General features: G+C 38.7%; 1 protein-coding gene across 3 annotated transcripts in view; it reads left to right on the top strand.

Moving 5' to 3' along the window:
* Positions 1 to 14,182, top strand: part of mfsd3 (major facilitator superfamily domain containing 3) — a 113,939-nt gene that overhangs the window by 75,107 nt on the left and 24,650 nt on the right. The window contains exon 7 of one of the 3 annotated variants that reach the window (XM_072584956.1): positions 4,926 to 5,078. The exons of the other annotated variants lie outside the window; for them this stretch is intronic. Within the exon in view, the coding sequence (XP_072441057.1) occupies positions 4,926 to 4,967 (42 nt within the window). The 3' untranslated portion in view covers positions 4,968 to 5,078. Of the gene's footprint in view, positions 1 to 4,925; positions 5,079 to 14,182 lie in introns of those variants that run through there. 3 annotated transcript variants of the gene reach the window in all.

The raw sequence follows: 14,182 nt of genomic DNA on the forward strand, positions 1-14,182 counted from the left end.
GCTCTGCAACTCTCGAGAACTACACATTGCTCCAATTCTGACCTCCTTTGCACCCTCCATATGCTTTGCCTGATCATAGGTGGTTATGCCTTTAGCTGTTTATGATTTCAGCTCTGGAATTCTCTCCCTTAACACAACATCTCTCATTTTGTCTTTCTTTCTTTAATATGCTGCTTCAAACCTGCTTCCATGACCTTAGTCACCTTTTACAACAGTCTAAGTGTCTCCTTTTTTGACTCAGTGTCAGTTTTTGTACAATAGTTAATTATGATCAGCAGAGTGTAACTGTGGTTATTAGCAAGGCTTTTTTTCAGCTTTGTAAGAAGATAAGGCTATTAAAGACTTTATGGGCCAGTAAGGGACTTCACTTGGTGAATTCAAGTCATTTTTTGAAAATGGCAGTCATTTTTTGAAGTGGCAATTTGTACCATTCTTTCTATTTGTTAACATAAAGTTCATGCTATTATTGACTGAGTTCAAGTAGATGTGGATATGGACCTTGTTACAGTTAAGGACTTTGGAACTAGAAGACTGACTCCCCAGACTCTATTGTTGAGCCGTTTATGAGGCCCAAGTCAGGAATGTAATAGAATGCTCTCTACTTACCTGGGCAATTTTCAAGGAGGAGAAAGTGAGGACTGCAGATGCTGGAGTATCAGAGCTTAAAAATATGTTGCTGGAAAAGCGCAGCAGATCAGGCAGCATCAAAGGAACAGGAGAATCAACGTTTCGGGCATAAGCCCTTCTTCAGGAATACAATGTTGTAGATTTGGTTTTAATAATACAACAGACGTTTACTGTACAAAAGAAATGGAGGTAAAATCTGGAAAGACACTGCTTGATTAGGGACAGCCAGCATGGATTTGTGAAGGGTAGGTCTTGCCTTACAAGTCTTATTGAATTCTTCGAGGAGGTGACCAAGCATGTGGATGAGGGTAGAGCAGTGGATGTAGTGTACATGGATTTTAGTAAGGCATTTGATAAGGTTCCCCATGGTAGGCTTATGCGGAAAGTCAGGAGGCATGGGATAGAGGGAAATTTGGCCAATTGGATAGAAAACTGGCTAACCGGTCGAAGTCAGAGAGTGGTGGTAGATGGTAAATATTCAGCCTGGAGCCCAGTTACAAGTGGAGTTCCGCAGGGATCAGTTCTGGGTCCTCTGCTGTTTGTAATTTTTATTAATGACTTAGATGAGGGAGTCGAAGGGTGGGTCAGTAAATTTGCAGATGATACGAAGATAGGTGGAGTTGTGGACAGTGAGGAGGGCTGTTGTCGGCTGCAGAGGGACTTAGATATGATGCAGAGCTGGGCTGAGGAGTGGCAGATGGAGTTCAACCCTGCCAAGTGTGAGGTTGTCCATTTTGGAAGAACAAATAAGAATGCGGAATACAGGGTTAATGGTAGGGTTCTTAGTCAGGTGGAGGAACAGAGGGATCTTGGGGTCTATGTACATAGATCTTTGAAGGTTGCCACTCAGGTGGATAGAGTTTGTAAGAAGGCCTATGGAGTATTATCGTTCATTAGCAGAGGGATTGAATTCAAGAGTCGTGAAGTAATGTTGCAGCTGTACAGGACTTTGGTTAGGCCACAGTTGGAGTACTGTGTGCAGTTCTGGTCGCCTCACTTTAGGAAAGATGTGGAAGCTTTGGAGAGGGTGCAGAGAAGATTTACCAGGATGTTGCCTGGAATGGAGAGTAGGTCGTACGAGAATAGGTTGAGAGTTCTCGGCCTTTTCTTGTTGGAACGGCGACGGATGAGGGGTGACTTGATAGAGGTTTATAAGATAATCAGAGGAATAGATAGAGTAGACAGTCAGAAACTTTTTCCCCGGGTACAACAGAGTGTTACAAGGGGACATAAATTTAAGGTGAAGGGTGGAAGGTATAGGGGAGATGTCAGGGGTGGGTTCTTTACCCAGAGAGTGGTGGGGGCATGGAATGCGCTGCCCGTGGGAGTGGTAGAGTCAGAATCATTGGCGACCTTTAAGCGGCATTTGGATAGGTACATGGATAGGTGCTTAATCTAGATTAGAAGTTCGGCACAACATCGTGGGCTGAAGGGCCTGTTCTGTGCTGTATTGTTCTATGTTCTATATGTTCTAAAATAGAATAAGCTATAGTATATCCATTTCGCGCAATTTTAATGATTTTGAAAATATGAGGTAAAGTTTTAATCCCAAAATTACCACTTTACAGTACTCGTATCAGAGAAAATTCCCTGCTGTATCAGTCGATAGGGCTTTAGCTCCCAGCTTTGAGAATCTCATATCCTCTTCCTGGAGCCTTTAAGCAACTGAGTTTAAGCTTTCTGAGCTTCAAATAACCCCTTCAAGGTTTTAACTAAATACTTCTGGTCCAGAAGCTTTACTAAATTCCTTACATTGAGGTTGTCTATTTTTAACAATTCCAAACTATATTCGCCTTTCAGGATCAACTCGTGTACACATCAGCTTCAGCTAAGAACCCAAACTGAAGCTAAAAAAAGCTTTCCTTCCCAAGCTATGGCTACTTCCCCAGAGCATGACAGAAATAAAATAATTCTTCTAATCTAAAAGCTAAGATGCAGCTGTTTACCTTGTTTGATCATGAAATTCTTTGAATGTAAGTAAAAACCTGTTACTCTCCAGGATGTCTTTCCCTTCCCAAGAATCATCATGGCTACGGAAATGCTTACAAATGAATCATAGAACCCATGCAAATGTACAGAAACCCATATGCCACTAGTTCAAATTCAAAAAACAAACTCAAAAATAAATGTATAAAGAAATATTTAAATCTCACATATTACATCACAGTGGAAGACCTATATCAAGGCAATTAAACATCTGATGGCAATGAATTATTGAGCAGGATGGGAGGGTAGGCAAATGGTGAATGTGCTGTAAGCTTGCCCTGAGTTTTTTGTGATCCTCCCCTAGCCTCATGTGAAACCTTTCAGGGAAAAGTTCATGTACCTTCTTTGAGATCACAGGAAAATTTCTATGTAGAAGAAAATGAAGAATTTGCCAAGTTACATACATTAACCTTCCTAAAAAACGTATAATCAGAAATCACAAGTAAGGGACAGCATATCATTTTTGAGATTTATTTTACATGAAAGCTTATTGGCCTGGTAGGGTTCATCTATTGGGATATTTATATAATTGTATCCTAATTATGTGTTACAAGTATAAGTTTCCACCTCTATTAAATTAGATTACTTCACAGTGTGGAAACAGGCCCTTCGGCCCAACAAGTCCACAACGACCCACCGAAGCGCAACCCACCCATAACCCTACATTTACCCCTTACCTAACACTACGGACAATTTAGCATGGCCAATTCACCTGACCTGCACATCTTTGGACTGTGGGAGGAAACCGGAACACCCGGAGGAAACCCACGCAGACACAGGGAGAATGTGCAAACTCCACACAGCCAGTTGCCTGAGGCGGGAATTGAACCCGGGTGTCTGGTGCTGTGAGGCAGCAGTGCTAACCACTGTGCCACCGTGCCGCCAAATAGACTGTCTATTAATGGTTGAATTTACTTGTCAAGCATGAGGGTTGGGAGATGAGGGGGTGAGAGGTTGGTTAGGAGGCAGGGTATTGTGTGCTGTCTGTGATATTTCTAAGCATTTCAATTGTAATTTCTTTGCAAGGACTCTTTGCTGGCTCCTTGCATTCTTTGGTGTGAATGGAGAAGATTACATCTTTGCTGAAGTCCCCTCCCTGTTATTGTTTGATGGGTTCCAAATATTTCAGCAATTGCAGACTTAACCATGTTTTATGTTGGTGTTTTCTGTGTAGCAACATATCATACCCTGTCTTCTTGTGTTAGGTAGACATGAGGTACCTCCTTCATTAGAGTCTCCAACATTGCCTTGTGTGCTAAGAGAACTATTTTCCACATCTTCCATTTATTGACTATCACTGCAAGGGCATAGGCTTTATTTACATGTACTGATTAACATATTGTTTGGACATCTCTTAAATTCTCTATCAAAGTATCAAGTTCTACACATTATGTTTATCTAGTCATAGCATGAGAGAATCCCTACCATGTGAAAGCAGGCCATTCAGCCCATTGAGTCCTCAGCAATCTTTCAAAGAGCATTCCACCCAGACCCAGCCCCCTATACTATCCCTGTAACCCTGCATTGCCCATGGTCAATCCACCTAACCTGGACTGAGGGAGGAAACCAGAGCACCCAGAGAAAACCCATGCAGACACGGGGAGAATGTGCAAATTCCAGATGATGCCTGATGATCATCTTCTGTATTTGACTCACTCCACTACAAAGATTTTGACTTTTTAATTCTTTCTTCAAACCATTTTGAACATAAATTATGTATCCTCTCAAAGACTTGGTCTCAGGTTGAGAGCAAGGCTCGACTAAGGAATGCACCCCACTGCACTCTGGTTACTGAAGCAGGAAAGTCCTCACAGTCATCATAAGTAACATTGATTTTTTTTTTGCTGTCAAAAACAGAGTAGTTCTTGGCTCCAAAATGTAATTAACATCGTTCACTCTCTCCACTTCAACCCGCGATCTCAAGTCCTCCTTCATTTCTTAGTTTATAAAATAAAGCTTGACTCTAATTTTGAAAAGTGTCTGAGCAGAAATGGCTAGAAGCGAAACAAAAATTATTCCTCATTTTAGCTGATGAACTAATATGCGTGCATCCAGGGAAATGAGTTAACTGGTGCATATTTAGGCAGTGTCGCAGCTGTGGGCAAAAAAAAAATCAAATCCAAACCCAAGTTCTTCTGAAATGCTGGAGTCTTCAAGTTCAAAATGTAATGAATGTTTTGGTGCTAAGATTGGTAAGAGAAGAGTGTCCTTCACCATAAGGCTTACTGTGCAAGGATCTGTGATTGTTTGGCAACACTGCTTGCTCGCTATCTATGACTGTGCTCAATTTTTATGGCTTTGTGTCATTTCAGGTAACATCAGCTAGGCTGATCCTGGATTGTGCATTTATCTAGGCAGAGATGTACTTACAAGAGAGCAGAGAAATTGTGGATATTTGTTATCATGGCAAGACAGTAACATATAGGACAACCACTTTATATGGGTGTAGACTTGGACAAGCACATCAACCGGTGCCCTTATTGCTTTGTGAGCTGTAGAGAATACTTCCTTCCATTACTTCTACACAAATATTCCCAAATTATTCCCAAAAATGAAAAAGCCTCATGTGGATCGTGGCCTCAGTAAGCATTTCTAGCTGATAATGTCCGCGCTAATAGCCTGCTTTTTGGGAATAATGTGCTCCATGTTTCTCATGCAATAAGAATATCTGCACCTGAAAATTCTCCTGGTGGTCACACACCATCCTGACTTGAACATGCTACAATTATTTCATCACACTGATAAAGAAATCCATTATAGTCAGAGGTTTGGGGAACCTTCCAAGTTATAACCTTCAAGTATGAGTTTTCCCATTTTGCACATCCTTCTGCTATCTTTAGTGGTGTTTGTAACAGTGGAAACAACTTATGAAGTAGTCATTTGGGGCAACACATTGTCACTGCCACCTGTGGTGTAAGTTTGCTTCCAGCAGGATGAAACTTCAATGCTATGTTATCCCTTGTACCATAAGAAATTGAGCATTGACACTGTGATATTAAAACATTGATTATAGCTAACTATTATGTAAAAACATGGTATTCTTCACAGACTTCATTGTCTAGTCCAGTGTTAAGCTAGTAGCTTATAGCAGAACAGCAACCTGCCATAAAGTGCCATGCTTCAGGTGATCGTGGAGTAAGATGGAGTGTGAAATCTTTATACCCTCGGGTCACATGCTGCAATACAGTGATGAAATCATAAACATGTCTTTTAAAGATATACTGACATGCTGACTGCACCATGAGACATAACATACTTGTACATTATTTCTCTCCCGAGAGGCTGATGTTTCTGACAGTCCAAAAAGTTACAAAGTTGTTCTGCATTCCTAACGATATGCATCTATATCCATGCAAACAAAGTTATTGATAAATTGAACTTTTTTTTAGATGTTCTCCTCAGCTGGCCTGGTGTAGTATGGTGAACAAATGCAACTTCTTCAGAAGGGTTATAAAAATCGCCCACATACTCTCTGTTAAAATGCTTTTCTTCCTTGAAATGTTTGTGGAACGTTTCTTTTGTAGGATGGCTATACAGCCCTGATTTAACATTCCCTTCCTTGCTTTCAAATGACTTATAATGAGAGTTATAAGGAGAAGCTGGATAGGCTGGGACTTTTCTCATTGGAGTGTAGGAGGTTGAGAGGTGACCATACTGAGATTTGTAAAATGAGGGGTAGAAATAAGGAGAATGATAAGTGTCTTTTTCCTAGGGTGGGGGTTGTCAAGACTAGGGGACATATTGTTAAGGTGAGAGGAGTAAGATTTAAAAAAGACATGAGGAACAACTTTTTTTTACACAAAGAATGGTTTGTGTGTGGAATGAACTTCCAGAGGAAGTGATGGATGTGGGTACAGTTATGAAATTGAAAAGACATTTAGATAAGTGCATGAATAAGAGCTGTTTGGAGGGATTTGCCAAACTCAGGGACCAGTTTAGTTTGGGATTATGGTCGACATGGACCAAAGGGTCTGTTTCTGTGCTGTATGACTCTATGACTTCTTAGTACAGTTTCTCTCTGTCTCTTTAACCTCCTTCAGCCCTACAACTCTGCAGGATCCATGCAAATCTGGCCTGTTCCATCTTCCCTGTTTTAATCAGTCCTACTTTGTTGGCATGCTTTCAGTTACCTAGCCCTAAATTAAGAAGCTGCCTCCTTAAATTTCTCTACCTCCCTATCTCTTCCTTGAAGGTAGTCCTTAAGAGCTACCTGTTTGATCTACTGTTATAATATTTTCTAGTGTGACTCGATGTCAGATTTTATTTTAAAATAGTCCTGTAAATAGCCTTAGAATGTTTTATTATTTTGAAGGTGCTATTTAAATGCAAGTTGTAACAATTTCCAGCAAAGATTTCAATGATATGTAACAGTAAGAGTCAGGGTATAGGTTGAGCATTAAAACATTTGATAAACTGAATGAGGGAAATAGACTTTGTTTGATGTCTGCTGTAATGGTCTTACAAAATTATATTCTTTTTAAATCATGCTCCTTTCAAATGACTGTTTAAATTTAGCTGCCTGTAGAGGTAATAGACCATGAGTTACAGAATGAACATGTTTTGACTTTTCTGCTCTCTTGAACAATAAAGCCTGTAGAAGCCTATTCTTAAATTGGTCAAACTGCTTGAATTGGCATGTCATTAAGGAAATGAATTATTTTTATAAAGTTGACCACAATTAATTTTAAAATGGTTATGAGTTTTGATTATGTGCCTGTGCAATATAAACACTTTGACTTTCATTTCCCTGTCTCCTCTGAAATAAGAAACAAGATGAAATGCAGGTGGTATTGTTCTGCAGAAAGCCCTACCTTATGAAATTGAGAATTTTCCATTTCTCAAATTGTTTTACAATGAATGTTCTGTATTGTTCTCACACAATACCTGCTGGGTCTGGTACCAGCTTATTTTCCTGCTATTGTGAGCTTTTGCATCATGTAACATATTTATTAATGAGATCCCAACAGATTTGAATTCTTAGATAAAATGAAATATGTGATTGCACATATCAAATAATATTGGTTGTTGCTTGAGAAAGGAGCATTTAGTCATGGGGCTTCTGCACCAGAATTTATTTGCATCTCACAGATGTAAATTCCACTTGACACTTGTGCCCTTTTTCTTTTTAGTGAGTGTGACCTGCTATGAAAGCAATATGGATTTAACTCAGCCATTCTGCTCCAGCTCCCACTCTGAATCCTCCACTCGCTCAATCTTGATCAAGTACATTAGCATGCTCTGAATATTTGCTATACATACCTTCTGCTTGACACCTTACAGATTATAACATTCCTGAATAAATCTAATTGGTAGAAATTACATTTGGTGTTCTTTTCCCTGCTGTTTGAATAAAGACAACACATTTTATTGGAGTAATGCCATTATTAATATCCCAAATTGAGGAATTTGGTACAGTTATATAGCTCACAGCAATTTCTATCTTAATGTATACTTTAGTAAAGGGGTAAACATGTAAAATTAAGAAGGATATGAGAGCTTCAGGGATGACAGAAAAACAAATGAGAATTATTCCAAGGTTGCAGGACTTCTGCCATATGGATAGATCAGAGAAGTTAAGGCTAATTACCCTAAAAAATAGAAGATTGACAAGATAATCGATTAAGGTATTTAAAATCAGATAGGTTGAGACTGAGTAATTGGGGCTCCCATCAAATTCCATTTTGATTTAATTCCCTCTCTCCGCACTGTCCCTCACCTTTGGTGCTTTTTGCAATGCCCCTGATTGTATTTGCAGGTAATTTGGAAATGCAGTGATTTAGTGGTGGCAGATAAAAGTTTAAAGCAACATGGTTGATTTGGCGGTGGGAAAACAAACCATTCAGTTGTGCATGAAAGCACTTTTGATATAGGACACAAAAAAATGAAGCAGAGTAGATGGGGCTAAATTGTTCCCATTCTAAGAACATTAGAAAACCAGAAGACACAGATATAAATTTCTAGGAAAGGTGACATAAAGAAATCCCTTTTTCTACAATCTGGAACGCAGATCATTATGGTATAGGCAGATACATTGTGGCTTTTAGAAGAGAATTATACAAAGAATGGAAACAAAAACAATTAGTACTGTGGAAATAGACTGGAAGTGGAACCGTCTTTTTTTTAATGGAAAGAGCTGGAATAGGCACAAATGAGTTAAACTGGCCTCCCTCTGTGCTGTGAAACTTCTATGATTCTATTCTGTGACCATTACACATGTGTATTGGAAAATAGATCTGTTTTCAGTGAATATAATTGGGAACATAACAGTGTTTGGCAATCACGCAAGGCCAAAGAGTGAAAACTGAGCTGCACACAAGTATGATGCTGTAAATCCCAAACCAGCATCAATGCATCATGCTAAAAATTCATTATGGCATTATGGCATTGATGTACTTGGATACTCCACATAATAACTGAACTTGGAGTTGTTTCAGGTGATTGGGAGGTTTCACAATATGCATCAGATTAAAATAAACTCTGTGGGAAAATAGCCTCTTAGACTTCATGACCTGTCGGCTAATGGAAACTGCACTTGCTTCAGTGTAACAAATGATAACTTAAGTGACATATTGAATTTTCACTCTGCATTCAAGAAATAATTCATCCCCCGCTCATTATTTGAAAATATTGCAGTGTACAATTTACAGAATAATGTCAGATTCAGCAAAAATACATTGCACAAACTCAAAGCTAATCTAACTATAGATGATCACTGTGAAGTACATTTTTATTTATAGTCACCTGGAAGCATATTGCTTGATGCAGATTTCCATGGGCTATGAACATCATTTGGAGCCTAAAGATATCTGTAGAGTTTGGACCAAAATTGAAGTATAGCTTCAAGTTAAGTTAATGGGAGGAAACCAACTCTGACACATTCAATAAGTTGTAACTTATGGGAGTCTAGCTGGACTGAGCCTAAGGGTGATGAAGATAGAGACTAAAGTTGAGCTGGTAATAGTTTAAAAGTTGAAAACATGTCTTGGAGAGACTCTGTCTTTGTAATGGAGTGAGCCATGGGTAAAAGTTTAGTTTGGATTCAACAGTATCCCAATCTGCAATGGTTGACTCGTCTTGAATGTGCAGCTGTGGAGATTAATGGAATCTAGGCTAGTGATGGATGCTATCAAGAATGAAAGCAACTGACTTTAGCTTTAACACCGTTAGTCAGGAGAACATTTTAGTTCACCTAGGTCTAAATGTCAGAGAGTCAGAAAAGGCAATGTTGGATGTCATGAGCCTACCTGTGGGAGCTGAACCAGTGATAAAATTGAGCATTCTATCTTCCTCAGATATTACAAAAAGGTAGCATGTAAATGAAGAGAGACAGGCACATATAGCATTGTGGAAGTACTTTGGAAGTGACTGAAAACAAGGGACAAATAGTTTGGAGGTAATTCTGTATATGCATTGTAAAGACATGTGTAAAACCAGGAGAACTTAGTGCTATAGAGACCACAGGAAATAAAAGGATAGAATGGTCAGTGTTATCAAAAGTGGCAAAGTAAAATAAAGAAGTTGAAGGGAGAAACAGATCCATTGTCTTGGTTGTATAGGGTATCGTTTGTCACGTTGACCAGTGCAATCACAATGCTGTGGGAAGGTGTTGCTGTTTCCTTCCCATCTTATTTTAAGGAATTATATGTTATATAGGCTTCTGGGGTTGCATACTTAACGGGGTTGCATACTTAACTACATATAATTTAAAATAAAGCAGGTGCTGTCTGGACTGATATTTCCTGTGTGTTGTGTGAAGAAAAATCATGAGCCTTTAATTTACAGTGCAGTTAAGGAGTTAAAAACAATTATGATGAGGTTGCAAAATGAGTAATGTTTCTTGATAACTAACAAAGCGTTGGTAGACATCATGTTCACCAGCAACTGTGAGATAGCAGGCTATGTGCAGATAATATTTACAAAACATTGAAATGAATGGTTGTTATTGTGAATTTAATATAGCTCCATGCCAGCTATGACACAACAACATTTGTGATTTGGACTTTGAACCATAATTTCCCATGTTCCAGTAAAATTGTCAGGTGTTGCTTGGTAGTTGTATTAATACCTGGAAGTAATCTAGTTGACAGATTCAGGTGATATCATTATGTTTTAAGTAATGTGAACTCACAGATTAGATTCCACTCTGAAGATTACTCTTGTTTTACCTATTTTGACCATCTTATCATGTGGTTTTAAATGTACTCAGCTAAGTTTCAGGTCTCCAGCATCTTTGTTTTGTTTATACACTTAATCTCTTTGCAAAATTGTCATAATATGTTCAAAATGGACATATGTTCAATTCCCCAATACATACATTCCCCATCTATAGTCTAAAAATGATCTCTGCGTGAAAACGTTGCCCCTCAGGTCTCTTTTAAATCTTTCCCCTCTCACCTTAAACCTACATCCCATAGTTTTGGACTCCCGTACTCTATGAAAAAGACCTTGGCTATTCACCCTATCCGTGCCCCTCATGATTTTATAAACCTCTACAAGGTCACCCCTCAGCTCCAGGGAGAAAAGCCTCAGCCTATTCCTGTGGCTCAAACCCTCCAAACCCAGCAACATCTTTGTAAATCTTTTATGAACCCGTTCAATTTTAACATCATTTTTCCTATAATAAGGAGACCATACTTATCTTCAGTAATCTAAAAGTGGCCTAATTAATATCCTGTACAGCTGCAACATGACATCTCACCTCCTTTACTCAATGCACTGACCAATGAAGGCAAGTGTGCCAAATGCCTTCTTCACCACCCTGCCTACCTATGGCTCCACTCTCAAAGAACTATGCATCTGCACCCCTAGGTCCTTTTGTTTGGCAACACCCCCCAGGATCCCACCATTAAGTGTATAAGTCCTACCCTGGTTTGCCTTTCTAAAATGCAACACCTCACATTTATCTAAATTAAACTCCATCTGCCACTCATTGGTCCATCTGATCAAGGTGCCATTGCAGTTGAAAATAAACTGGCCAGCTTAATCCCAAATTATTCCCAGGAAGAGCAATGGAGTCAGAAGTTTGGAGTGGGAATTGAAAGAGGTGCCTTCAGTCTTGCCAATATTTATTAGGAGGAAATTTGTCTTCTTATTGATTCTTTGATAGTTGTGATACTTTAGCAAGTGTGAGGGAATCAAGAGATGGGATGACGTCAAGGTGAGTTCCATCAGTGCACATCTGAAAATTAACACAATGTGTTTGGATAATGTTGTATACAAAAAAAAAGTGGTAGCTGGGGAGGAGGGGGACGTGGGGGAGAGTGTGGGGAAGGGGATGGGGCATTGTGGTGTTATGGTAGGAATGGATCTTGAGGGCACCATAGATAATGATGCAGATGCCAAAGAAGCCATTGCAAATTAATATTGGTGTGATTGGACATGGGCGTCTGAAGTAAATTGTCCCTCATACATTTTTACTTAGATGACTCCAAGCATAAGCAATAAAAAAGTAATTGATTTTTCAAAAAGAATTGCTGGTACATGTGTGAACATTTTATAGCTACCTAAATTTATATACTGTAAACAATGGCTTTGACACTTTGTCAATGTGTCAACATGGAAATATTACAAATATTTTTAGTACCTTTTGCACATTTGAGAATTCAATGTATCCTAAACCTTAACATTTTCAAATTGCTACATGTTTTAGTTCATTGATGAAATTTGGACATCACTGGCTAGGCCAGCATGTATCACCTATCCCGATTAGTCCAGGAGAAGCTGCCTCCTTGAACCATTGCGGTCGTTGGAATGTAGGGACACTCATAATACAGTCAGGAAGGGAGCTTCAGGATTTTGACCCAGTGACTTAGCCCCAAGTCAGGATGATGTTTTGCTCAGATGGGAACTTGGAGGGTATTTGCGTTGTTCACAATATATCTGTTGTCTTTGACCTTCTAAGTGGTGGAAGCCATGAGTTTGGAAGGTTTGGATGAAGGAGCCTTGGTGAGTTAATGCATCTTGTAGATGGTAAATGCTTCTTGCATTGTGTGTCAGTTGAACAGACTACTTTGTTCTGGATGGTGTCAAACTCCTTGAATGTTGTTGGAGCTGCACTCATCCAGGCAAGTTTCATCATACTCCTGACTTGTACCTTGCAGGCGGTGGACAGGCTCTGAAGAAACAGGAGCTAACAGAATTGCCGCAAAATTTGTAGCCTCTGACCTGCTCTTGCCACAATATTTACAAGTTTGGGATGTTTCAGTTTCTGATCAAAGGTAATTAATGGTAATGGGGGAATTCAGTGATATTAATGCCAATGACCATCAAGGGAAGATGGGTTAGATTCTCTCTTTGTGGAGATTGCCAGGCACCTGCATGGCACAAATTTTATTTGCCACTCATCAACCCAATCGTGGATGTTGTCTAAGGTCTTGCTGCATATCGGTATGGATTTCTTCAGTACCTGAGGAACTGCAAATAATTATGTTATTCTTACTCATTTGTCACTGTACATCATACTGTAAGATTAACATCAAAAGACATTGAATTATTGGACAGATACTTAATTAAATCAATTGTAGTGGTGGAGAATGGAAATATTAGTTCCTTCGTCCACTTCACTGTGGCATTTTAAAGCCTGACCATTAGCACGAGACATTAATTTTTAAAATATATTTTTCTAAAATTGCTTGGCATTCATTATGGTGAATAGAGAATTCTGTTTTGTCTAAATTGCAAGGTGAAATCCTGTCATTGAAACTAATAATGAGCCATTGAACCAGAAAAGGTTTGCTTTTCAATGAGTTTATTAGCTATAAAACTTTGTTTTTTGCCCTTGATTTTTGGTAAATTAATAAATTAAAATTGAAATATTCGTAACTATCCAGCACATCAAAAGAAATGCTTCTTGTCATTGAGAATTGTTAATGCTTCTTCAGAGCATATGACCTAGGTGAGAAAATTCTTAATGTATTTTACAAATTTATTTGAAGTATGTGATAGGATACTCAGTTAACCTTATTAAATAGTGAAATGTCACTTCAGCTAAGATTTCATTGAGATAGGCTATGTGTGTGTGGAAATCATAATCCTTTACCATGTTGTGAAATAGCATAAAAGATATTTTTAAAAAATTCTGAGCCAGCTATTAAGATTAAGGTGTGGAGGGTAAAATGCCTAAAGAAATTTAGCCTTATCTTTCAGCTCATGGTATCATACTACTGATATTGAAACTAAAGGGCCTTTGTGGCAGGACGCTTTTTTTCTGATCCAGAAGCAGATAACATCTTGTTGGCATTAAGTATCCTTTTGTCACTTCTAGAGGTTTCTTTCTGCTCAATTATGGCCTGTGTTTTGAATAACATTAAATGTAGATTTGTCGCACTGACATTTTCATGTAGTAATCCTTATTCATTAATGCAACTAAAAATACTAATTGGACTTGAATCTCATCTTTATTTGGAATTGCAGTGCAGTAGTCTTAATAGGCTGCAGCTAGCATAAGTCTTCAAGTGCTGGATCCTCGCTTTGACAATAATGGAATTCCTATGAAGTTTTAATCAGATAGTGCAGGGTTTTTTTTTCTAAATCAACTACCGTTTGCAGTAAGTTAATGCTAATTGGAATA

The sequence above is a fragment of the Chiloscyllium punctatum genome, chromosome 2 (assembly GCF_047496795.1).
Source record: "Chiloscyllium punctatum isolate Juve2018m chromosome 2, sChiPun1.3, whole genome shotgun sequence".
NCBI lineage: Eukaryota > Metazoa > Chordata > Chondrichthyes > Orectolobiformes > Hemiscylliidae > Chiloscyllium > Chiloscyllium punctatum.